The following is a 27,142-nucleotide window of genomic DNA, read 5'->3' as shown; positions in this document are numbered from 1 at the left end:
TGTGCCCAAATATTAGTCTTTTATAGTTTCGGATGATCGTAAACATCATAAACAAAGGCATGGTAGCAATTTAAAAAAATCACAAGACAATAATTTACAATTTAACCTTTTTAATCAAAATGATCTCCATTAATATCAATTGACTGTTTTTCTTTTTTACACAAAGCGTTTTGGTGAGCTATCATTGAAATTGCTTTCCATTTTACTTTTTATAAAGGAAACGCATGCATATATATCAAGTTTGATAGTTTGTTTCTGGATCCCTGATAGTTTTTACCTTATTTCGATCAACATGTGTTTTTCCTAATTTGTCCCCTTTGTGAACGATACAAAGTTTAACCCCAGTATTCGTTCATTTCGTTGATCAGCAATATGTTCCCTATATAGTTCAGACCATCACAGAGATATTGGCGGGTATTAAGAAGGTTTTGATTTATACACGCCTCTACGATCTGTTGTCCTTGTTTCACTGCATCGCCATGGGTATTGCTGACAATGCGTGCAATATCCTCCTCTTTCAAATTGAAATATCTCCCAAGCCGGGCACTATTATCTCCAACTCCTTTTGCTATTTTCAGAGCTTCTCTACCATTCTGGATTTTTTTCTCTTTGTCGTGGACATTTCCTTTGTATTCGTACATATTTCTAGTCGGGATATCTTCCTCGGCTAAAGCATTTCTCCCGGCCGCTTTTAAGGCATCGCGCAAATGTTTAAGCCTTTCTGTATCATTTCTGACAGAACTTTTCTGGAGCCATGACCACAAAACATGGAAACATCTTTCGTGCTCCGTGTTGTATCCTTTTCTGATACTGACCAATTGGTCACTTGGAAGATCCAAATAGGCTGCCAGGTCATCAAGGTTTGCAGATAAATTAGGTGATAACGTGTCGAAGTAAAACTGCCAATCTATAAATGCAATGTGAAAAAGTAATTGATTATATGTCGTTAATTATATATAAATTGACGATTACGTATCTATATAGGACAATGTTGTTTCTGTGTTAAATGTTAGGAATAAAGTGCTTAAACACGACTAAGTCGTATGATCATTCTTAAAAGGCATAAGTAGCCTGCGTGTTATCAACAAATGCATAAATTTCAATCAGGTTAAGACATGTATCTGCTGTAAAATATGTGTGTAAATAACAAAATAACTATTTCAGAGCTTGGACACATCATAAAACCAACAGGAACGCGTTTTTGACATCGGGAACCAAATAGGAACCAAACGAAAACATAAGATATAATTACGAAAAATACTTATATATATAATAATTATATAATGATTCGTTTTGTTATGAGTTTTGGCTTCAGATGAACAGATTCTTAACTATGAAAATTTGACGTCCACTACCGCCATCAACTGAAATCATCAGATTTAAATTATTGAATCATCCTTACTCATTGCATGGTATTTGAAACATACAAACATATACGCCATGTTTATATGTACATCAGAATCAAAACAATTATTAGATAACGACACGCAGTATACAATATGACAGTAAACAAACAGACATATGTCCATGCGTATGAAAGAAGGTTGATATATGACAATAATAAGATTATAATAATAAGTAAATGTAATAATTGCTTCTAAAAACACCATGCATAAAACATCATCAAGCTTACTAGCAAACGTTGGGAGGAATACCGGTCAAGTATTTCATTAATTTATAAAAGATATCTCATATCAGTTAAGTCTTCTATATTTATATACAATATCATATATTATAACATATCTTTTATGGTATATTTGACATATCATATACTATATGTAATATCATGTACGACATATATCTTATTTAATTATTATAAGAAATATCTGGAGTAATATATCAGATACCTTATATAATATCGTATGAATTATATAAGATATCTTGTATATAAAATTGAATGAGATATCTTACATATTATATACTAGTAAGATATCTTTTATATTACGCATATAGTTTATGAGAGATATCATTCCGTTCATATTGAAGATATCTTATATAGCATATACGGTATATCAAACACTGGATATAGCTTGCAATAATACTGCATATAGCAGTGACATAAACATGATCATGTATTACGCTAACATATAAACTTGTTGCTTTTAGGAAATCAGCCTCACCGATTTAACAACGAATAGCAAATGACCTTTCTGGTCATATTATACAGTACACAGTTATTGACCAGTATTGAGAGCAACATAGATGTCGTTAAGTGCCACGGCCTAAACTGTTGTCCAAGATCGCAAAAAAACCCAATACCGGTATTCGAAACACTGGTCAGCAACACTTAGTCATATACCTATACAATTTCTGCACGAGTTGGGTCTCTTCATTAAAAAGTCTTTTGAACTGAGGAAGGCAGGTTTAATGTTTATTAATTTGTTGTTCGATCAATATACTGTAACGTTCTTTTAATGCAAATTCAATTAAGATGCATCAAATTTAATATAAAAAATATCGAGGAATTCAGATAACAGTAAACGATTTTATAATGTATCAATGAAATGTTATCCGCTTTTTGATATTTTGTATTGATCTTTCTGTTTTATTTTAAACTCTTTCTTCTTATTTTAATCTCAAAATGTTGAAATTGTACATTCTTGGGTACCATTTCTGCATAATATACTGAAAGGATAAAGTCACGCAGGGTACCAAAATATGCAACAATGCTTGAACTGCTTGGCCTAAAATTATAAAAACCGGTTAGATGAGTATGGTGGTCACTGTTCACTCAAACCGGTGTCTAAAAAAAGTGCAGAAAAATGACTACAAGTTCGTCAAAACATCTGGTCAAACCACTTGATACTCTTGAGGTATACACATCGCTATCTGCTATTTACTGTCATTTTGATTTGCAATCATGGTACGGCTGATGGAAGCTCAGAGGGTCAGGCTACTCCATTGCTACAATACAAGGTCAAATGCGACAACAAGTCGATATGCCGTTCGCGTGAATGTTTCCCCCCTACAACGTCTTTTCCGTCGTCTGAGAGACATCGGAAGGGTTGCCGACCGACCACGATTGGGACGTCCGCAGGTCACGACGCGACTTAAAGGCAGGGCTCTTCGTATAAAAATGAAAAATAAAACGAACAGGAAAACAGGTAAGCATACCTTCCATTGGTAATTGAGCTCCATCACCCAACGAGATTCCCTGTCCAGGGAAACGCTCTTTTTGAGAGGCGGCTGAACTTCCAGACGGGACTAAGAAAAAGATAGTTCCATTTCAACAAGTGATTTAATATGTCCATATGATAAAAACATAGAGGACAATATTACTTTTGTGTTAAATGACAGGAATAACGTGCTCAAACACAAATAAGTCGTATGCTCATTCTTAAAAGGCATAAGTAGCCTGCGTGTTATCAACAAATGCATACATTTCAATACGGTATAGACATGTAACTGCTGTAAAATATGTGAGAAAATAACAAAAGAGCTTGGACACACAATAAAACCAACTGGAAACCAAATAGGAACCAAACAAAAACATAAGATGTAATGACGAAAAATGATTGTATAATACAATGTATAATATTTCCTTTTATTATGAGTTTTGGCTTCAGATGAACAGATTCTTACCTACGGCACCAGCGTCATCAACTGAAATGTTAAAAATCAACAGATTTGAGTAATTGAATCATCCTTACACATTGCATCGTATAAACAAAATGATATTCAAATATATAAGCCATGTTTATATGTACATCATAATCAAAACAATACTCATGTAACGATACCCACGGTAGGATACTATATGACAGTCGACAAACAAACATATGTTTATGCGTTTGAATTGAGGTTGATATATGACAATAATAAGATTATAATCATAAGTATATGTATTAATTGCTCCAAAAAAACACCATGCATAAAACATCTTCAACCATGTACTGTAGATGTTTGTTAAAATGTTTGCGTTACTAAAATGCGATTAGATATGTTCATAAGATAAAATCATAATAGGTTAACAATAAGCTAATTATTATGTTCTGTACATAAGTTGTTGACGTACGACAGATCATTTAAAATTCACCTGCAACTGATGTTTCTTATTCAATATCAATTAGACCACACAATTATACTAGACTTGTTGTATCTCGTGTCTTATACAATAATCAGACAATAAATATTTTAGCAAATGTTGCTATGGTGCTATAACACACATTGCTATTGATGACAAACTTAATAAAGCCCGGTATATTTGTATATTCATATGACAATTTCTGAACAGCAAATTAAGTGTTGACAACAATAAAATTGATGACGTCATAATAGCAAATGTTGTTATAGTCTCATAACAACATTTGCCTTCTCAATACATTGCAATGGAAGGATACATAGCAAATGTAAGTATAAGCTGATACCAGACAACTGATTGCTTTGAAGTTATAATTCCAAATTCAAAGTCCATTATACTAAGGTACCACTGTACGTTAACGTGTACGTAAATTATACATATTAAGTAAATTTACCTGTAACGGTTGAAGAGGAAGTTAAATCAGTAGGAGCTTCATCACGAGTGTTCATTTTGGCTCCAATCTGGAAATACAATAGGTATATTAAGTATGTAAAGTATGTTAGCCATATTTCATAATTAAGCTTCTAATTATGCTATCTTTGTAAAGTATCGGGGTTTTTTTTAGCAAAGGAGGCTGGAATATTGCTACTGAGGAAAGGAAAGGTAATTATTGTGAAATAAAAGTCATCGCAATGGTTGTAGATTTGTAATGAGTATAAAATGTTGTCGTGCTGAGGTAGATGTTAATACATAAGCTGAAGCCGGAATTTGTCAAATACATCGCTGTTTCTGTGACGCTTTCAATATTTTTGAAATAATTTAAATAAATAGTCTAGCATATTCACTTTTATCACCTTTGGAGAACATATCAACTCTATCAGGATCGAACTAAATAGTCAATATTTGTCCGACACAATTTATAACAATATACAGTGAAATCAGAACCGAATGAATGTGACATGAATTTGATAGATAATTCAGTCAAACGTGTTATTACTTTGTTATTGCTGTTTTTCTTAACGTCAACCCACATAATTGAACTACAACTTGAGTCACTATATGCTATTATATATCACGGATTGAAATTTCAAATAAATGACAATCATAATTATTATTTGTATATTCTGGATTTTAGAATCGTAACAAAAACATAACACACCTATTTACGACGACCGGAAACAACGTTAATTACGTTTGTTTGTTTTACGGAATGTATGCATATTTCAACTGGTAATTGGAATACTTTATATGGATAACATGTTCTTAAAATAAACTAAATCAGTAAGGAAACCGTAAATTATAAACCCAAAACATAATTTACAAAGTGAAAGTTAAGTCAATTCCATTGTTTATCAAAAATATATTCACATACCAACTCATTTAAGTTCATGTCGCCTTCAAGAATTCACTAGAAGACATTTCGGATAAGTGAAAAAGATAGGTTAGTGTTAAAAAAGTAAACTGAGTTACCTGTAAAGCCTGGTTTGACTGATCTCGGGTTATGCAAGATGTTTCTTTAAATAGCCAGGTTTATCAATAGACAAGTATTTCACAGAAATACACACGTGAGTGCGTATATGGTTAGTCTGACAAAGTAGCGTGCAGAACAGTAAATACAAAGTCCAAACGTGATATTTTCTCACTGCTATTCAACTACGTTATTACATGTAATATATGTGGTATGCAAATCAATCAGTGATATAAGTAACACATGTTGTTACCTTGCCTTAAATGTTTGCTATATTTGATTACAGTAATTGTGTTCATGTCCTATCACCTGACTGTTTATAAATGTGTGACACGTTGTTGCTGCAAAAATTAACATGACATACATATCCTTCATTAAAATCACCGTTAACCCCTGTTCTTATTTTCTGAACAGTTTTGTATTGTTCTCCCTTTGTAGGTCACCAAATTTCTTTCTATAAGTAAATTGACCTCCTGATCAAGTGTCAACAGATTGTAAGAAAGTAATTGTCTTCTGATCAACCCCTTCTTAATACTTGTATGTGAAGATATGTTAGACTGTACTCAGACATGTTGTACAATAGGATAGTGGTTCATATGGCTAGGTCATATATACTTACCTACTTCTGTTCTGTCACCAAAAGTGCTAGATGTAAGACAGAATATCTTGTCAAACAAACAGGAAGTTATATTATTTAGCTTTGGGGAACAAAAGGGGTATAGACTTAAAAGCTTGTGTCTTCTTTCGCTTTGTAGATATTATAAAAATGCAAAACGTAAGAAATATACTTTTTGATATATATATTTATGTTTAGATGTTTACAAATATTTAATCTAATTTCTGGACCAGAAGCAGAGGTGCTTGAATTTACTGTCCCTTGTCGGTAATAGTAATTATTTCAGAAAACACGACTTCAAGGTTTTCAAGATATATTGTTTACGCATTTCAACTGGTAATTGGTGTACTTTATATTGATAACATGGTCTTAAAATAAACTAAATCAGTAAGGAAACCGTAAATTCTAAACCCAAAACGGAATTTACAAAGTGAAAGTTAAGTCAACTCCGTTGTTTATCAACATTATATACACACAAACTCAATTAAGTTCATGTCGTCTTCAAGAATTCATTAGAAGACAGTTAGGATAAGTGAAAAAAGATAGGCAATTGTTAAAACGTATTCGGAGTTACCTGTAATGCCTGGTTTGACTGGCCTCAGGTAATGCAGGAAGTTTATTAAAATAGCCAGATTTATAAATAGACAATATTTTCACAGAACAGCACGTATGTATCCACCCCGTGTGTACACAGGCGAGTATGTACGTGGTATAGTCTAACGACCTATATAGCTAGCGTGCCGCAATGCCGAATACAAAGTTCAAACGTGATATTTTCTCACTGTTATTCAACTACGTTATCAATGTATTATGGAAACAAATCAATCAGTGATATTAGTAACAAATGTTCTGCAAAATACCGCTTTATTAGTATATATTCATGTCAACAAACAAAACATCTAATAATTAACTTATTTCGTCTGCAAACACTATAGCATTTCCTGCATGCACAAATAATTGGATCAAGGAAACACAGCCCATACTTTTTTCCATTTCTTCGAAAGACAACATACTACCGTAGCTAATCCTATTTTTGTTTTTTGCTATCTTTAGCGTCTGAGACCAGTTAGTGATCAGGATCAGGACCTACCTTGTTTGTGAGGGATTCCGAAACATCTCTTGAAAGAATCCTTATATACACAACTTTTAATTGCTGGCTCTACTTGTTGCTCATCCAAGCTATCTTAATTTATTTCTGTCATTCTGTAAACGATTAAATCATGGTTAAGTACTGTTGTATTATGACAATGCTTATTCTAGAGAAATGTGGGTTTTGAAGAACTCGACACTCAAAAACTTGTCTTCTATCAGAACATTTAATTGTTACATTATCATACCTCATAACAAACTGTAGCCCGAGTTTCCTGTGGACTCGACACCAGAGTAAGACAATTTGATAGATATCCCACACCAGACATCTATCTGTCAAAATGTCAAAGTCTAGTGTCAGGGCCAGAGGAAACTCGGGCTCACCAATCTGAATGGACGCCTTCATTCGTATATATCGAGATTCCATCATTTATGCTTGTAAACTGTTTTGGGCATATTTTGTGAAAACAAAACACTACACATGTAAAGAAGGAAGATACTGAGGATGCAATCGTAAGAACACAGACTTATTACATATAGATCCGGGTTGGCAATATCTCTGTAGAGTTATGTGGCAACATTTTACAGCAGACTGTAAGAACAAACTGTGTTCCTCTTCTGGTCGACTTTTTTTGTTTGTTTTATATATTTGTCTGAATATATTGAGAGTTAACAATTATTTCAGTTTCAATTTCAGTTAAACCGACGAAGAGCTGACCTAATACCTTTCTGAACTTAAAATCAAGGACATCTACAGACTATTTCACATAAACCGCTATTCTCGATATTGACTTACCACACGACCATGAAAAACGGCTTACTTTTAAGCTGTATAACAAGCGTGACGAATCGACTTCAGATTATGAATTTTCACTTTCTTGAAAGTAAGGTCCCTACTTTCCAACCTTCAGCATCAAAGAGCTTACTCCGAAAATCATGATTTCCTCAGATAGATGTCGACTGCTGACGAACATACAATACAGGGTTTCAAAAGATACAGGAGGATGAAGACCAAGTCGTTAATCCAGTTATTACCAGGAATGACACCTCATGAGATGGTTGAAAGAAGACTTACACATACAGGGATACGCTGTGGTACCCACTTACGAATAAACCCATATTCCAAAACCTTGTCGAAGGTAGGATACCTTCCACAGTATTATTGACAGGAATATTACCAATGCTGCCCTGCACACTAACTTGTTTTCTACTGGCATTTCTTGTAACTGCATGAATAAAATTTCTTGGAAAATCAGTCTCTTATTAAACCTTTGGTTCCTAAGTTTATTAGGAATAATTGGAAGTTTCAAATATACACATAACTATATTTATCAGTCCCTACAATTTAGGTTGAACTTGAATCAATGAAGTTGAAGCTTACCCTTAGAAAACAATCAAATATACCAGAGATTTATTAGAATATCCAATAAATGGTTGAGGTTTAATTGTGATACATGTATTGCAATCGGAGACAGTGAATTACTTTGATATTCCAATCAAAGAGACAGATATAACAGAAAATATTAAAGAAAAGAAGACAATTCGCTATATCTAATACAAGTAACAAATTAGAAAACAATATCATTTTTAATGAAATTGTTAAGCTGTTATAAATAAATAGACAGTATTGAAACATTATAGAACCAGCCTACTCCAGATTTCCTGTGAAAGACTTGCATCATAATATGTCGAACTCTTTGTCTATATTACACTGTCAAAACTTACAATGTTCCACCAAGGATATCTTCTCAGAAAGAAAACACACACCAAGAAAAGTATATGAGATGATTTTATTTTGATATACTTGATGTATACTTTATGATACAGTGTAGGTAGATACCAATGATAAAATTTGTGAATTTGTTATCAAAAAGATGTCAATAAAATCATTTGTGAATATAAAACCATTCCGCACAGTAAAAACAAGAACCTTGGGCAGATGGTTTTTTTCCCCAATTTTCATGCATGTTACACTAATATATTTTCAAAATATCAAAAGAAACAAAAAGTAGGAAATTCTAGCTCCTTCAATATCGCCTAGCAGAGGACAAAGAAGAAAATTTCTGATTCTGATGGGGCCCTACATAAGTTGCCCTTTACAGTCATGAAAAGAGTTACTTCCCCTGAAGCTACACAGGGTAGTCAATGATGAATTCATTGAAGGGTGTATAAAACAATGCAATCCTGAGTTCAGGAACTAGATTTTCATGCCGTATTCACAGTTTGCTGGAATTTGAACACAGAATACTGTGACATTATCCATTATACTATATAAATAAGCAGTAATTTATGCATACCACATTGACACTTTGCTTTGAAATCAATTAGCGTAGCCAGTAGAGCTAAGCTATCACATTATATAATTAATTGTGTTGAGTTTATACTGCATACTTGTAATTTTCGCCCCAGTTAAACTTTCACCTTTTTTGCCCCTCTCCCAATCCCCTGCCCCCCCTATTCCCCAGTTTAACTCTCCTTTTTAAGGACAAAGTTGACACTGAGTTAAGTAAATAAGGACATTTTGCTAGCAACGAGCAAAAGTTTGACAGGGCAACATTTCCATGGCTATGCTTTCAATCACAGACATCTCTTCAGATATATTATTTCATGTTCATTCAAAATGACATTTGATTTGTATTAAGTGAAACAAGGTAAAATCCTTTAAAGCACTATCATATATAAAAAAAAGAGATCCCAGAGGGATCTTGGCGCCCACCATTGTACCATCTTCATTAGTTCTTTGTCAGTTCGATCTTTTCTCTCCTCTTTTCTCTAATCTGTTTGATCGAGTCATATTAACAGTAAATTCACCTTGAGGTAACTTTTGATCTAAACTTAATACTGCTGTGTATAAAAGACAACCTTCAAAGTGATTTTGTCATTTTACATATTTACTCGTACAGTATTTAATGTGAAAGAAACAGAACCGATCATTGCAATATGAGAAAGATCTGTTAGAGTTCTTCCTTCGGACAAATTTTGTTTTTATGATCATGCAATCTCAAAATATAACATGCACAACGAGGGATCAACGGGAACCTACATATAAAATTTAAGATCCCTCTAGTTATTCCTGAGAAATAGCACTAAATGTCAAAAATCAAAGATGGCCACCGGTCGGCCATTTTGTTTATCTGATCAGTTTCAAAAGTAAACATGAACAATAAAGGACAGTGGGAAACCTGCATATAAAATTTGAGAAAGAACCCTCCGGTACTTCTTGGGAAATAGCACTAACAAACCTTATCCGATCAGTCTCATAAGAAAACATGCACAACTACATACCAAGGGGAACCTACATGAAAAATTTGAGAATGATCCCTCCAGTGCTTCCTAAGAAATAGCCATAACAAACTTTCACTGTAAAATTCCCAGATGGCTGCATGTCGGCCATTTTGTTTATCTGGTCATTCTAAAAATTAAACATGCACAACCAGGGACGAAGGGGAACCTACATAAAACAATTGAGAAAGATCCCTCCAGTGCTTCCTAAGAAATAGCGATAAGAAACTTTCACTGTAAAAATCCAAGCTGGCTGCATGTCGGCCATTTTGTTTATCTGATCAGTCTCAAAAGTAAATATGCACAACTACAGACCAAGGGGAACCTACATAAAACAATTGAGAATGATTCCTCCAGTGCTTCCTCAGAAATAGCGATAACAAACTTTCACTGTAAAAATCCCAGATGGCTGCATGTCGGCCATTTTGTTATCTAATCAGTCTCAAAATTAAACATGCACAACCAGGGACGAAGGGGAACCTACATATAACATTTGAGAAAGATCTCTCCAGTACTTCCTGAGAAATAGCCATACCAAACCTTCACTGTCAAAATCCAAGATGGTTGTCTGTCGGCCATTTCGTTTATCTGATCAGTCTCAAAAGTAAATATGCACAACTACCGACCAAGGGGAACCTACATATGAAATTTGAGAAAAGATCTCTCCAGAACCCCAGAAATATCGATAACAAGAATTGTTTAAGGATGGACGAAGGACGAAAGACGAACGGGCGGACCACGGACGCAGGACGATTCGAATAGACCACCATCAGATGATGGTGGGCTAAAAAGCAGTTATTTGAAGTAAATGCATAAAGTTTTCACTGAGTTCTCACTTCCGATTACTGTAAAGCGCTTTAAATTTGTGCGGTCAATATTTCGCGGTTTCATATTCAGTAGATATTCGCGGGGGTTAAATTTTGCTGTGCACCTGAATCCGATGTGTCATGCACAGTGTTTTGAGTGTCATCATTTAAGGGTTAAACCTCGAAATACAGGTAAACGATTTGAAAATACTGATCTCGAGCCAGGTCATTCGCCAGTGACTTCACTTCAAAAATATATAATTTTTTAGCGTCTCATTCAATGATTATGTTTAATGATTTATTAAGGCACATATAGGAACGAGGTCACCACATCTGGTTAAGTTCTGATACAGTTGTGAATTGTTCTAGGTAAGCGAGGCCATTACACAGCTGCCGTCGGTTTTTGAGCTTCAGTTGGTTGATACACAACTTTATGGTGTTGTATGACTGTTCCTGTATGTCATCATTATTGTCAATGCAGATACTCTGAATATTGTTTTCATCTAGTCCAAAATAACGTGCCAGACTCTGGAAAGTCAGGGTCAAATGTTTTCCGACTTTGAGGGCATCGCTACCGCTAACTCCCGCATCAGGGTTTTTAATCTCACCCTGGTACCTATAGTTTTCTGGAACTGGAACATTTCCTTCCATCAGTTGCTGGGCCAGGTCTGCGCGACCTGACTCCTTTAAGGCAGTGTTCATTTGCTTAAGGCGTTTCTTCTTGTCTGGATTCCTTCCATACCACGTCCATAGAACATTGAAGCACATTTCATGACGGTTTGACTTGCACCTGTTTTTAATTTCATCCAATTTTCCAGACTCTAGATCCAAGTAAACAGATATCTCGGAAATTTCTGCAGAAAGTTTGGAGGCCAAGTAGTCAAGGTAAAACTGCCAACCTGTGGGTAAACATGACAGGAGAGAGGACACTTATTATTAATTCAACTTAAATCTAACCTAAGACAAAAAAACTTCACACACATTCAATTTAATGCAGTGCTGTGTTCGGAGATTAAGCATGTCCCGCCTTTTTTTCCAATAATAATTTTAATCAGAAATTGTCAGAAATCTTGATTTTTTTTATCTTTTAATGGTGTTTCTTTTAAATTATTCTCAGGCTAAAAGAAAAAACAGTTTGTGAACACCCATCTTTTCACAATACACATTAAACTAGCGTATATCAAAGTAATATGACTGTTACAACATCCATCATCAATCAAATCTGCACATTCTGGCTGTCTGAGGTGGCCCACTGTCTGAGAGCCAGTTGTTGGATGAAACACACAAGTCTTACCCACAGAATCGCAAAGGTAGGTTTCAGGGTCCCTTCCCAAGGTTGTCCCAGTAATGGCCATCTGATGGGTACGGGCACAGGCCCCTGCTACATTTGTCATCGGGGGTTCACCGTCAACTTCTAAAACAGAATAAAGAACAGAAAACATCAAATTACAAGTATCTCCAAGGTCCCTAAAACAAGATATCTTAAATATAATGAAAACAGAGAAGATCGAATTAAATTTTTGTGCCTTTTCCCTTCTGTACTAAGCAGATCTCTGAATTCCAGTTCCTGTTAAGGTTGCAATAGGATATAAAATAAGTGTCTCTTGTGAATTGGTTCGATAATGGTCTTGATAATATATTTGTTTGGTTAGTAAATTGTAAACATTATTTCTGTTTAACATGGTACTGTACCAACAAATACAACAACACCTGTCAGGACGAGGTTTTGTAGAATTGACCTATACCAAACACCAATTACATGCAGCTGTTGCTCAGCTAGGTGAGGTATCCAAACAAGAGGCCCAAGAGGGCCTGTATCGCTCACCTGAATATTTAAGCAGTCATAGCAAAATATTCTCATTAAATATTACATTGCACTAAAAATATTTCCCTCGCAAACTTTGTTGGCTCCATCTGTTAAAACTACCAGCAAAATATTATTATAAGATTCTATGCTTTTTGATTCTTCTTCAGAAGTTGCTTGACATATTTTTCCCTGTGACCTTGTAAGTAGGTCAATGTCATTTTCCTTTTCCAATTGGTTAGCTCTATTCCTTAAAGCTACTATATTATATATTATAATTGTATGCCTTTTAATTCTTCAGAAGAAGTAGTTTGAACTATTTGACATATTTGATTGCTGTGACCTTGAAAGTAAGTCAAGGTCATTTTCATTCACAAACTTTGTTTGGCTCTTTCCCAGGAAGCCACCTGCCAAATATTAAGATTCTATACTTTTCAGTTCTTCAGAAGAAGTTGTTTGAAGCATTTGACATATTTGACCCCTGTGACCTTGAAAGAAGGTCAATGTCATTTTCATCCTCAAACTTTGTCAGGCTCTATCCCAGGAAGCCATCAATCAAATATGAAGATTCTATACCTTTCAGTTCTGCAGAAGAAGTCGTTTGAAGTGTTTGACACATTTGACCCCTGTGACCTTGAAAGTAGGTCAAGATAATTTTCATTCTCAAACTTTGTTGAGCTCCATCCCTGGAAGCCATCAGCCAAATATGAAGATTCTATACCTTTTAGTTCTTCAGAAGAAGTTGTTTGAAGTTTTTGACATATTTGACCCCTGTGACCTTGAAAGTAGGTCAAGGTCATTTTCATTCTAAAACTTAGTTGGGCAATATCCCAGGAAGCTACCAACCAAATATAAAGATTCTATACCTTTCAGTTCTTCAGAGGAAGTCGTTTGAAGTGTTTGACACATTTGACCCCTGTGACCTTGAAAGTAGGTCCAGGTCATTTTCGTTCTCAAACTTTGTTGAGCTCCATTCCAGGAAGCCATCTGCCAAATATGAAGATTCTATACCTTTTAGTTCTTCAGAAGAAGTCATTTGAAGTTTTTGACATATTTGACCCCTATGACCTTGAAAGTAGGTCAAGGTCATTTTCGTTCTCAAACTTTGTTGGGCTCCTACCAACAAAGCTTTCAGCCAAATATCATGACTCTAGGCCTGTCCGTTCTTCAGAAGAAGTTGTTTAAGTTGACATAAGCTCACTTGCCCTTCGGGCAGGTGAGCTAAAAAGGGACACTTTAAAAAAATAAAAATAAAAATCCTATTAAGTTTTCTGTAACACCAAATCTTTTACTGTAATGAAACAATAGATGCCTTTAGTCTCCACATTTTGTATATCTTGATATCAACAGTACATGTGTCTTTTCATAGAGCTCATTTTGTTGAGTCGGAATCACTTTGAAGTGTAAGCTGGCTGAGTACCCAAAATGGAACACCTCATCAAACAAGTCAGTTTATGGAAATAACAGACATCATTTAAAATATTTTTCTCCATTTCATAAAGGTTTTGACCAATTCTGACAAATTTTAGTCATATATTTAAAGAAACACTCATTTGATCAAATATTTTTCCATGTTTAGAAACTTGAAGGATATTTATGTTGTCGCACCATACCGTTTCCCAAGGGTTTTTTTCATTTCATTTTTTAAATATTTCAATTGAGTTTATGAGCAATTTTTCAGATATGCAATTTTGATAATTTTGATAAAGAATAAAAAGCAATTCATTTGTATTGAAAAATTAAAATGCTGCATCATATATATATATTAAAAGTGTTTGATTTTGAGTATTGTTCTGTTTTTAGTTTCGTTCCATTTGAAAGAAAATCCAGAATTCAAAGAATATGATTTATCACAATGCTGTACTTGTATGTCAATTTACCAATATAACCTGTAGATCTGTTGGTTGAAGTGTCCATGGGTGTGTGGAGTTGATCTTCACCAGTCTCTTGTTTACCAGATGGTTGTACTGCAGCATGCTCACTATTGCCAGTTATATCACCATTTCCACCTCCTAATTTCTTGATTCTGAGATCCCGCACTTGTTCTGTAGTTATACTTGTGAAGCTTGAAGGGTACCCTGTTATAGATATAGATAACATTTGCTTATATGATTATTTAAAAGTACAAAACACTAACCAGGGCCAACTTACCCCTAAACTAACTCTATCATATTGTAGTTGAACTGGACAGGGTCAACTTAACCCCTAAACTAACTCTATCATATTGTAGCGAAACACGACAGGGCCAACTTAACCCCTAGACTAACTCCAATATATTGTAGCTGAACTGGACAGGGTCAACTTAACCCTTAACTAACTCCATCATATTGTAGCTGAACTGTACAGGGTCAACTTAACCCCTTAACTAACTCCATCATATTGTAGCTGAACTGGACAGGGTCAACTTAACCCTTAACTAACTCCATCATAGAGTGTAGCTGAACTGGACAGGGTCAACTTAACCCCTAAACTAACTCTATCATATTGTAGTTGAACTGGACAGGGTCAACTTAACCCATAAACTAGCTCTATCATATTGTAGCTGAACTGGACAGGGTCAACCTAACCCTAAACTAACTCCATCAAATTGTAGTTGAACTGGACAGGGTCAACTTAACCCATTAACTATTTCTATCATATTGTAGCAAAACTGGACAGGACCAACTTAATCCCTAAATTAACTCTATCATATTGCAGCAAACTGGACAGGGTCAACTTAACCCCTTAACTAACTCCATCATATTGTAGCTGAACTGGACAGGGTAAACTTAACCCTTAACTAACTCCATCATAGAGTGTAGCTGAACTGGTCAGGACAAACTTAACCCCTAAACTAACACTATCATATTGTAGCTGAACTGGACAGGGTCAACTTAACCTCTAAACTAGCTCTATCATATTGTAGCTGAACTGGACAGGGTCAACTTAACCCTAAACTAAGTCAACTTAACCCATAAACTATCTCTATCATATTGTAGCAAAACTGGACAGGACCAACTTAATCCCTAAACTAACTCTATCATATTGCAGCAAAACTGGACAGGGCCAACTTAACCCCTAAACTAACTCTATCATATTGTAGCTGAACTGGCCAGGGTCAACTTAACCCCTAAACTAGCTCCATCGTATTGTAGCTGAACAGGAAAGGGTCAATTTAACCCCTAAACTAACTCTATCATATTCTAGCTGAACTGGACAGGGTCAACTTAACCCCTAAACTAACTCTATCATATTGTAGCTGAACTGTACAGGATCAACTTAACCCCTTTACTAACTCTATCATATTGTAGCTGAACTGGACAGAGTCAACTTAACCCCTAAACTAGCTCTATCATATTGTAGCTGAACTGGACAGGGTCAACTTAACCCTAAACTAACTCAATCATATTGTAGTTGAACTGGACAGGGTCAACTTAACCCCTAAACTAACTCTATCATATTGTAGCTCAACTGGACAGGGTCAATTTAACCCCTAAACTAACTCTATCATATTGTATCTGAACTGTACAGGATCAACTTAACCCCTTTACTAACTCTATCATATTGTAGCTGAACTGGACAGGGTCAATTTAACCCCTAAACTAACTCTATCATATTGTAGCTGAACTGTACAGGATCAACTTAACCCCTAAACTAACTCTATCATATTGTATCTGAACTGTACAGGATCAACTTAACCCCTTTACTAACTCTATCATATTGTAGCTGAACTGGACAGAGTCAACTTAACCCCTAAACTAACTCTATCATATTGTAGCTGAACTGGACAGGGTCAATCGCCGTTGACCAGGTAGCTCAATTTTGGCTGAGTGTAGGTCTAGTGTTCGGAGGTCACAAGTTAGAATCCCGGTCTGGCCGAGCATATCACTTCTGTAACTGTGGTGCCAGTGACCAACCCTTGTATGAAGTATTAGATGAAAGCTTGGCATTGGGGGGAGGGGTAGAGGACTTAGAAAAAGGAGAGAAGAACATAGAACTGGACTGGGTCAATGCCAGAAACCAGGTAGCTCGATCAATTGGTAAAGCGTTCGTCTAGAGTCTGGAGGTTACGGGTTCAAATGCCAGTCTGGCCATGCATTTCTCTTCTCTGATATAAGATCAGAAAAAACTTCAGGACCATGATGTAATAGATAAAATTAAATCCTACCCTCATGTGGGACTAACAGAATCTTTCATTTCAACAAATTTTCTACCATACTTAAACATAAAAATGATACACAATTGAAATAGACAACAGGCAAACTCTACATAGTTTTTTTCAGTACCTGCTTCTGGTATTCCAATATAGATACATATAAAATGTTAAGGTAACAAAATAAATCTCTGTTATAAACATGTAAGCCAATTAAAGTGGGAAATATTCTTGATAATCATTTTATTGATTGAATAGATATATAAATAAATCTTTGTATATATATACGAGTTCAAATAACTATCACATATGATACCAGATTAAAAAAAATACACATCAGAGTGACTGCATGACCTACTAACACTTGCAATTTTCACACTCAAGTTATATACACTTTACACACAGGCTCAACCATTGCACACTCAAGTTATATACACTTTACACACAGGCTCAACCATTGCACACTCAAGTTTAATATACACTTTACACACAGGCTCAACCATTGCACACTCAAGTTATATACACTTTACACACAGGCTCAACCATTGCACACTCAAGTTATATACACTTTACACACAGGCTCAACCATTGCACATATATTAATCACACATTCAATAGAATCTTTTATCCCTTTTGGGATGAGAGAATCGCATCTCAACCCGAAAGGCAAGATTCTTGATTAAAAATTGCCAAACACAAGACTTGCATAGTGTTGGGGGATGGGGGGTATGGGTGACCTGAATGGTTATTTTTCCCCTACTCTGTTGACCCTGTTATGGGCTGATGATGTTGCACTACTACTGTTCATGTGATGTAATGTATTTTTTAAATGACATGATACAATTGTTATGTTGGAAATCCCATCATCTCAACCATAGGGGGAGACAGACAAGGATTTCTCCTCCATTAGACAGAGATGTCCACACTTTTTGTCAGGGAAAAATATTTCTTATTCTAGGGTAAATACTGGGGGGATTCCCCTGTCATAACAGTTTTATGACATCAATAATGCAATGACGTCACATCAACAATTCCGAAATAGCAGATCATGGAAGATAATTCCAATCAGCCTGAAATTATTAAATAAACATTTGCATTTCATGAAAGTACCACTTCTATTTGATGTGGAAGACAAATAATTATTCCCCACTTTAGGAGTAAGACAGAAATATCTCAACCCTAGGGGTAAGATTCTTCAATGTCTGGACCTTTGACAAAGCCTCAGGCTTGACATTTAAGAATCTTACCCCTTGGGTTGGGAAGATTATATTAATCTCACACCAGGAGAAATACTGTGGATAAACCTGTCAACTCTCCAGAGTTAGAGAGAGGACATACTGAATATAAGGAAGATGATGGATATCTGGTAGGGGCAGAGAAATTGATAGATCCACTCACCTGAACTTGCCATCCTTGCTTCAATGTTATTCAAGGAGGACGTTTTAATCTTCTTTATTGTCTGTTCAGGAGAAATAAATTCAAACTATACAATTTGTATTAGTGCATGAGAAAAAAATAAAATATATATATATGATCTTAATTGTTCTACATGGCAACATCAATCTTTAGCCAGTATTCCTCTCCACAGCTAGTAAAAGAGAAAAAAATAAACTCTGCATGAACTATAGATAACATGTCATTTCGTAGCATTTGGTTCGGTCATGAAAGACATTGACATGTTTTTTTATACTGGAGTCAAAGTACAAGTTCAATATATCCAAATTACATATCTGATGTTTATTGGACTTTTTTTTTTAAATTACTTATCCTGAAGGAGTTGAAATTTAGGATGACCATCCAATCTCCTAGGTGACTTATAAACTTAATTGGTGATACTTAAGTAAAGGCTTAAGTAGAATCTATGTATTTGTAGCGAATTGTAACTAGACTGGGTCAATTGTCAGTGACCAGATACATTGATAGAGCATCCGTCTTGAGTTTTGAGGTTCCTAGGTTCGAATCCCTGGCCACTCTGGGCGTAAGGTGACAGTATATAGGTACCCAAAATGGATCACCAAACCATCATTTTCCTCATTCATTGAAAATTCAGCGGATACACTACAAAAGTTTATGGTTGTATCAAAAGAAGAATATTGAAGAGTTGATCACAGCTTGAATTTTGTAATATTTTGCGCTTCAAATAAATATTTCTTTGTCTGCATTTGAACATTTTATGATCTTTGGAATTTGAATGAATACAAGTATTTCTATATTCTGAATGTTTTCCCTACAGTCTGAAACACTGTATATACGGTCCTCGCATGTGCCATTTTTTAAAATGTAAACAAAAAGGATTTTTGCAAAGAATGATCCAATTTGGGTACTGATCCGATTTGGGTCCTGCCTCCATACATAACGTTAGGTGTTATGTCAGGAGGATGATGACTACCAGGTAGGCCTATGTTGATGATGTAGGAATGAACGAACGACACTTGCTAGCTAAGTGGATTTGAGGAGGTGTCTATGTAATTGTAAAGTGTTCATCTAAATATTCTTTTTTGAAAAAATTAAAAGAACAACTTAAGTTGGCTAAATCAATACTGTACTGTAACAATGTTAACAAAAGAATACACTCGTATATAAAACTGATTATGGGAGACTTCAACCTCCAGAAAATTGATCGGAATTCACAGTCAGCAAGAAATGATCAAGAGAGCGAAAATTTTATAGAATGTCTAAGAGATAATATAACTTTTTGACTCAACATACAAGGAACCTCACCAGAATGAGAGTGGGTTGCGAACCGAGTATATTGGACCTGATAATAACAAACGAGGATGAAATGATAAAGGACATAAAGTATGAAAGTCCTCTCGGTCATAGTGACCACTTTGTATTATTATTTGAATACATATGCTGTAACAAGTATCCTGTTAGTTAAGTACCGTGCAGAAATTACAACAAAGGAGACGAAGAGAGTATGAGAAAAGAACCGGAGAAAGTCAAATGGGACAAGGTATCGACAGGTGATGCTGATGATATGTGTAAACAATTTGCAGACATTTTCCAGTCAAGTGTCAGTAAATATGTACCATTAATTACAGGAAATAGGTCACTAGAGATGAAAGACCGAAGGTTTACTCCATTGAAGGAAGGTGAGAGGAGGAAAATCAATAAAAAACATAGGGCTTGGCAGAGGTATATGGAAACTAGATCGGAAGCCAAATACGAAGAATATACAAAGCTAAGAAATCAAGTGAAGTCTATGCTGAGGAAAGCACGTCGTGATATGGAAAAGGATATTGCGGGAAATGTTAAGACTAACCCCAAACAGTTCTGGAAGTATATAAACTCAAAACGGAAAGTTAAAACTGGAATTTCGGATTTGAAAGGGCTCAGTACTAGTGGAGACACGTCCCAAGTTGCAACAAGCGATAAAGATAAAGCCGATGTTTTAGCAAGTTTTTTCAGTAGTGTGAACCTACAGGTGACATACCAAATATGGAAAATAAATTTGTAACCCAGGTATTTGAAGACCCTATATATATACGGAGGAAAGCATAGGTGAACTACTTTCAATGCTGGATAGTAGTTAATCCCAAGGAGCAGATCAAATGCACCCTAAGGCTATGAAGGAATTACTATGAAGGAATTATATTCAACTATATTTACCATCGTATGGCATTGTTACTATATAACTGGACAAAAGCAAATCCAACATTGCGCTTCATTGAATTTGCCTTTGTCCAGTTGGCATTCATATTGCCTATGAATGCCAACTGAAAGCAGTTCAATGCTTGAAAGATAGCGTAGTACCATCTCCATGGAAGGAGTCCAATATTAAAGCTATATTCAAGAAAGGAACAAAATCGGATCCGGGAAATTACCTACCGGTAAGCCTCACCAGCACAGTAGGAAAAACAATGGAAAAGATACTGTGGAATGCTATCGTAAGTCATATGGAAAATAATAACTTTTTAAGCAAGAAACAATTTAGATTTATTGCCAAAAGATCGACCAGACTGCAACTACTGATGGTGCTTGAAGACTGGACCAATACAATAGATAACGGTGGTGAAATCAATGTCATTTATGGAATTAATAACAAGATTGTCAACTGGGTAGAAAACTTCCTTTACCAGAGAAAGCAGAGAGTAATAGTAAATGGTATTTCATCAAAAGACCACCCCATATTGAGTGGAATTCCACAGGACAGTGTGCTGGGTCCAATACTGTTTGTAATATATACATTAAACGATTTGCCAAAAAATATGTACTGTATCAAACACATACCTTTTTGCAGATGACACAAAAATTTATAGAGAGATTAAGAGCGAAGAGGACAGGATAAATAATGCAACAGGACTTGGATAATTTACAGGAATGGTCCAACACCTGGCTGTTAAGATTCTATCCTCTTTAAGTGTAAATTTTGAACAATAAAGGGAAAGGGAACAGAAACAAGAAGTTATCACACGGCAGGAACAGAAGGAAAAGTGAGATTAGAAAACATTACATCCGAGAAGGACATAGGAGTTTTGGTTGATAAGGACTTGAACTTTTCATCACACATACAGCACGCAATAAGTAAGGCAAACAGTATTGTTGGCCTAATTCAAAGATCTTTCGTCTACTTGGATAAAAAAACCTTTTATACAACTATTTAGGGCACTAGTCTGCCCGCGTTTGGAATACGCCGCAAGTGTGTCTAACCCATACAAGGTGAAACACATTGAATCAATCGAGAGAGTGCAAAGAAGGGCGACAGAGCTAATTCCTGGTCTCGAAGATCTAGCATATAGCGAGCCTCTGAAGAAGCTGGGGATTCCAACACTCACATATATAGGAGACTGAGAGGAGATATAATAAACGTTTACAAAATTATGAACAATTTTCATGATTATAAAGTTACTACTGGCATATTCAACTATTATATAGAAGCCAGAACGAAAGGCAACTCACAAAAACTACAGAAAAAATACTGTAGATTCACCAGATTGGATATCCGCAAATACTCCTTTGGACTCGTCCTTTGGAACAGCCTACCAGATTCGGTTGTACAGGCAGCAACCATTATGCTTGGAACTAAAATTTAACCTCCTTGCTAGCTTCAAATTCATTACCTGAAGTGACTATTAATTTTATTAATTTTATTCACTTTTTCTAGTAATTTCTCGAAAATCAGTCCAGATTTCTTTTGGCTACCAATCATTATTATGAAATCAACCATGTGTTACTTGCACCATATTGCTGAATATGTCCAATAATTCCCAGTTGTAGTATTTTTTCGCTTCACTACAACTCCCGCCATATTCAAACATTCACTTTCGGTTTTGTCGTAGGTAAACAACAAAAAATCAGCTTGCTTGCATGCTTTTTCCCATCTTTTAGTTACCTTATTTGTTGTCATCACTAACATTCAGGTCTCATCATTGTATTGTGTTTCATTTTGTACCCGAGAGTCGACCCTTGGGACTAAGATTGACTAAATCATTGTTGTGCTTTATCTAACACCCAATTTTTCATCACTGTCTGCACAAATCCCTATTTCGTACACGGCAAGCTGGACAACACAACCAGAAAATGTACACCAACAGTACGCTACACGTGTTTGCTGTCATTTATGTCATATCATGTCTACTTTGGTACTCTTTAGTATTTATGAGTACCACAAATGCCAATTTACAGTTGCAAGCTGTACAGTGGACAACTCAGAATACGCGTCCCACCCGCCTACAAAATATTAGCATAGACGTCTCGAGCATAGTACCATCCATCACACTATCGAGCAAGTATACGCCATGCTTTAGTTTTGTGCATACAACATACTTCCAGGCAGAAGGTACCAACCAAGTCGTACACAACTATGTGGTTCTACCATCAACACAAATCTTATGTGTAAGTAAATACCACATAAATAACAACATATCCATATTTTACTGGCTAAGAGAAGTCGCTTACAAGAAGCACTCTCTGACTCCAGATAATGCCAGGAACATCCATCTATTGATCAGGCTGCTACTAAGCAACCAGGTCGAGCTGAACCCTGGACCCAGGGCCAAGTTCCCCTGTATTGTACGTAGTAGGGCTGTGAAGGAGAAACAAAACAGCCTAGGTTGTGACAAATACAACCAATGGGTGCACCTAGACTGCATAAGCATGACAGAGGAGGCATTTACACATCATGCCGAGCACCCATCACTAACATGGAAGTGTCCTAAGTGTCAATCGCTTAATGTAACTAAATTTCCGTGCATGATTTGTTACAAACCCGTCAAAAGCCATAACGACAAGCATGTTTGTGACAACTGCGATGTCTGAGCTCACTCCAACTGCCTAGCAGACAATTCGTCCCAAAACAAGTCACACATTTCAGAGGCATGGAAATGCCCTAAATGTGCTAACTTTAACAAATCCAACTGTCTGTATGACTCTGTAACATTGTCTTCAATGTCATCATGTTTAAGAACATCAACAACACATGATCAGGACTTCTCGAGAATGATGCTCATCGCCCTGTATCCAGTTCTTCAAATTCACTCTCAAACTCCAGTTCATTTTTTGAAAATATCCATGCTCTTTCACCAAGAGCAACATCTTCTCCAATCCCTGCAAAATCCAAGGCAAAGAAACCGCCAAACCTAATTAAATCGACCCATTCACTAAGAACGCTTGTCGTTAATTTTCAAAGTGTCAAGGCAAAACGCCACGATACTATGCTTCTTATAGAGTCATCCAAACCTGATATATTCATTGGGTCTGAAACATGGCTTAAACCAGACATTGGGGACCTGGAAGTCTTTCCCTCCGAGTATGAGCTATTCCGCAATGACAGAACAAAATCCCGAAGTGGAGGTGTCATGGTTGCCGTAAATATGCAACTGAACGCTACTCTTGCATATAGAAGCGACAAAGTTGAGCTAGTCGCAGCCAAAATACAACTCACTTAGCAAACACCAATCATCATAGCTGCTTACTACATACCACCAATTATACAAGTCCAAATTACATACAGGACTCGATAGATGAAATCTCTAGCCTAGTTAACAACCATCCTAACCACCAATTCTGGCTGGGAGGAGATTTCAATCTTAGTGACATCTCATGGCCAGAAGGCCGCATCAACAGTAACAACTACCCCAAGGTCCTGAATGAGCAGTTTCTGTCGCTCTTCAATGACCTATCACTAGAACAAGTAGTCAATTTTCCAACACGACCTAACCACACCCTAGACTTGTTCCTAACAAACATGCCATCACTAGTGAACAAATGTAAGCCAATACCAGGGGTATCTGATCATAAAATTGTCATGATCGACAATCAAGTTTCAAACCCACCCAAGAAACAGCCCAGAAGAACAATTCTACTCTGGGGCAAAGCAAATATCAACCAAATGCGCATTGACATACAAAATGACCTAAATAACATCATTACAGAAAACCTAGACATTAACCAAGCCTGGAACATTTTCAAACAAACCATCCTAGCAGCAATCAACAAGCATGTCCCCAGCAAGCTCACTAGGTCAAAATCTACCAACCCATGGGACAACAATAACATCAACAAACTTTCTAGACAAAAACGTAGGGCCTACAACAAAGCATTAAAATCCAGGACAACTAAGGACTGGGATAGATACAGATCCATCAAAGCCCACATGCAAAAAGAAACCAGGAAATCCCAGAACAAATACATGAGGGAAATTATTAGTCCACAGGCCATAGAAAATCCAAAAAGGTTCTGGAGCTACATAAAGAGCAAGAAAATTGACTCATCCAACATCCCCCCAATACGAAACCCATCAGATGGTATCACATACTCAGATGACCCTACAAAAGCCCATATTCTCAACCAACAATTTCATTCTATTTATACCCGCGAAAACACCTCGCACATGCCAAATCTCCCTGACAGACAATTTGTCTCGATGCCAAAAATCGCATTTACTGAAAAGGGTGTTCTTAAATTATTAAAGCAAATTAATATCCATAAAGCCACTGGACCAGACAGCATCCCGGCAAGGGTCCTGAAGGACATTGCATTAGAAATTACCCCGGCCCTCACCAAACTTTTCCAAATTTCACAAGACTCCGATGAAGTGCCGAAGGACTGGCGCGAAGCCCATATTGTCCCTGTTTTTAAAAAAGGAGACAAACAGACTGCTTCTGACTAAATACCAACACGGCTTTAGATCCAAACACTCCACTGAATTCCAAGTGATACTTACCGTTGATGACCTCAGTCGAAATTTAGAAAGTAAAACCCAAAAAGACATAGCCCTTTTATATTTTTCTAAAGCGTTTGATAAAATTCCCCATGAACGACTCCTGACCAAGCTAAACTCTTATGGTATAAGAAACAACACCCTCTCCTGGATAAGATCATTTTTACAATCTCGTGATCAGCTTGTTTTATTAAATGGTGTTAAGTCCGAGACGGCCCCTGTATTATCTGGGGTGCCCCAGGGGACGGTGATTGGTCCTCTGTTATTTCTAGTCTATATTAATGACATCGTAGATTCAGTGAAATGCAAGATCAAGCTATTTGCAGATTGATACACAGACATCAAAACACCTGATGACTGCAAGCTAGGCTCTACAAACCGACCTTGACAATCTACAGGCATGGGAGGACAAATGGCAAATGAACTTCAATGCCAGTAAATGCTGCATTATAAATGTCACAAAAACAAATTTAAAGTGCCCATTAAGAACAACTATACGTTGCACAATGAATCACTTGAAAACGTTCCTGCCAGTAAATATCTAGGAGTCAATATCACCTCTGACCTGAGTTGGAGTAGTCACATCAACTCTACCGTAAATAAATCCAATAATTATATAAGACCCTAGGCTTTTTACGACGCAATATGTCATCCTGCACAAAAAAGGTAAAAGAACAGACTTACACCATCCTTGTCAGACCTACTATTGAGTATGCGTCCACTTGCTGGGACCCGTACACTGCAGATAATACCATGCTGCTCGAGTCAGTCCAACGTCGAGCTGCTCGATATGTACACAACGACTACAGGTCTAGAGATCCTGGCTGTGTGACAACCATGATCCAATCACTAAATTGGGTATCTTTAGCACAATGTAGAGCAAAATCCAGGCTAACCATGATGTGCATGATCGTAAACGGGCACACCTCTATTCCATCAGCCGAGTACCTTACTCAAGGGGACAGGAGAACAAGGGGGGCTCACAAATTTCATCAGATCACAACCGCATCAAATCAATACAAATATTATTTTCCCCCGTACTATCATCACATGGAACTCTATACCCACAGACATCGCCAAATCGCCTGATCTTAATTCATTTAAATCAGCAATTGCAGGCTTCAACCCTTTTCCTCTATACTAACTTCATGTATACTTTTTGTAAATAGTTTTATCATATACGAAAATACCATAAAAAAATAAGTTTTTAACTGCCACCTCTAGGAACCTCTAACAGTGACAATTGCACTCCATCAAGGAGATCAGTCACTTAATGGAAGATGATGATGATTTCATTTTATGTATAATAATTGATATGGATAATATATAGAGGCATAATAATGCCTGCGTGTTTATCAAAACAACGTGATAAGATTTTAGAATCTAGCATGTCCTTTCAAAATTGACTCAACATATCAAAAGTTTGTTAATTCGACTTGTTATCCAGGTTAGGCCTAATTACGATTAGTAGCATACCATAAAGTATCGATGACAACAAGATATAGGACAGTCTCACAAGTCGAAGACTTACAACGACTGGAAGAACAGTGCGAACACTGCGAACAGTAGCACTTACTTTTACTGTGGAATTCTGGCATTCTGTTGGACGATCCTTCCGGGAAATCCGCAAATCTATAAATAGATTCTTAGAATCTGCTTTTGTTTCAATAGTTTTTAATCAAATGGAAAAATACAAAATTCAATGAAGAAAATAAGAATTTAACTAATTAAGTTTGGGTATTTAATGAAATGTTACACTC

The 27,142-nt window shown here is 36.2% G+C and overlaps 2 protein-coding genes across 2 annotated transcripts; both read right to left on the bottom strand.

Moving 5' to 3' along the window:
- Nucleotides 1-93: 93 nt before the first annotated feature.
- LOC110459557 lies at nt 94-6,804 on the bottom strand. The gene is made up of 7 exons (XM_021511890.1): nt 6,680-6,804; nt 6,113-6,134; nt 4,476-4,542; nt 3,583-3,603; nt 3,115-3,204; nt 1,332-1,364; nt 94-907 (listed from the first exon to the last, which is right to left on the bottom strand). The coding sequence occupies exons 3-7, from the start codon at nt 4,528-4,530 to the stop codon at nt 336-338; spliced, it is 771 nt and encodes a 256-aa protein (XP_021367565.1). The 5' UTR covers nt 4,531-4,542; nt 6,113-6,134; nt 6,680-6,804; the 3' UTR covers nt 94-335.
- A 4,255-nt stretch (nt 6,805-11,059) lies between these two features.
- On the bottom strand, nt 11,060-27,057 carry LOC110459550. Its single transcript, XM_021511877.1, has 5 exons — nt 26,959-27,057; nt 18,617-18,677; nt 14,967-15,164; nt 12,577-12,696; nt 11,060-12,181 (listed from the first exon to the last, which is right to left on the bottom strand). Exons 2-5 carry the CDS (start codon nt 18,627-18,629, stop codon nt 11,607-11,609), a joined length of 906 nt encoding a protein of 301 aa, XP_021367552.1. The 5' UTR covers nt 18,630-18,677; nt 26,959-27,057; the 3' UTR covers nt 11,060-11,606.
- Nucleotides 27,058-27,142: the final 85 nt, after the last annotated feature.

This window comes from Mizuhopecten yessoensis, unplaced genomic scaffold, assembly GCF_002113885.1.
Source record: "Mizuhopecten yessoensis strain PY_sf001 unplaced genomic scaffold, ASM211388v2 scaffold1313, whole genome shotgun sequence".
NCBI lineage: Eukaryota > Metazoa > Mollusca > Bivalvia > Pectinida > Pectinidae > Mizuhopecten > Mizuhopecten yessoensis.
Note: the sequence above shows the minus strand (reverse complement) of the source record. Positions and strands in the feature narration are given on the sequence as shown.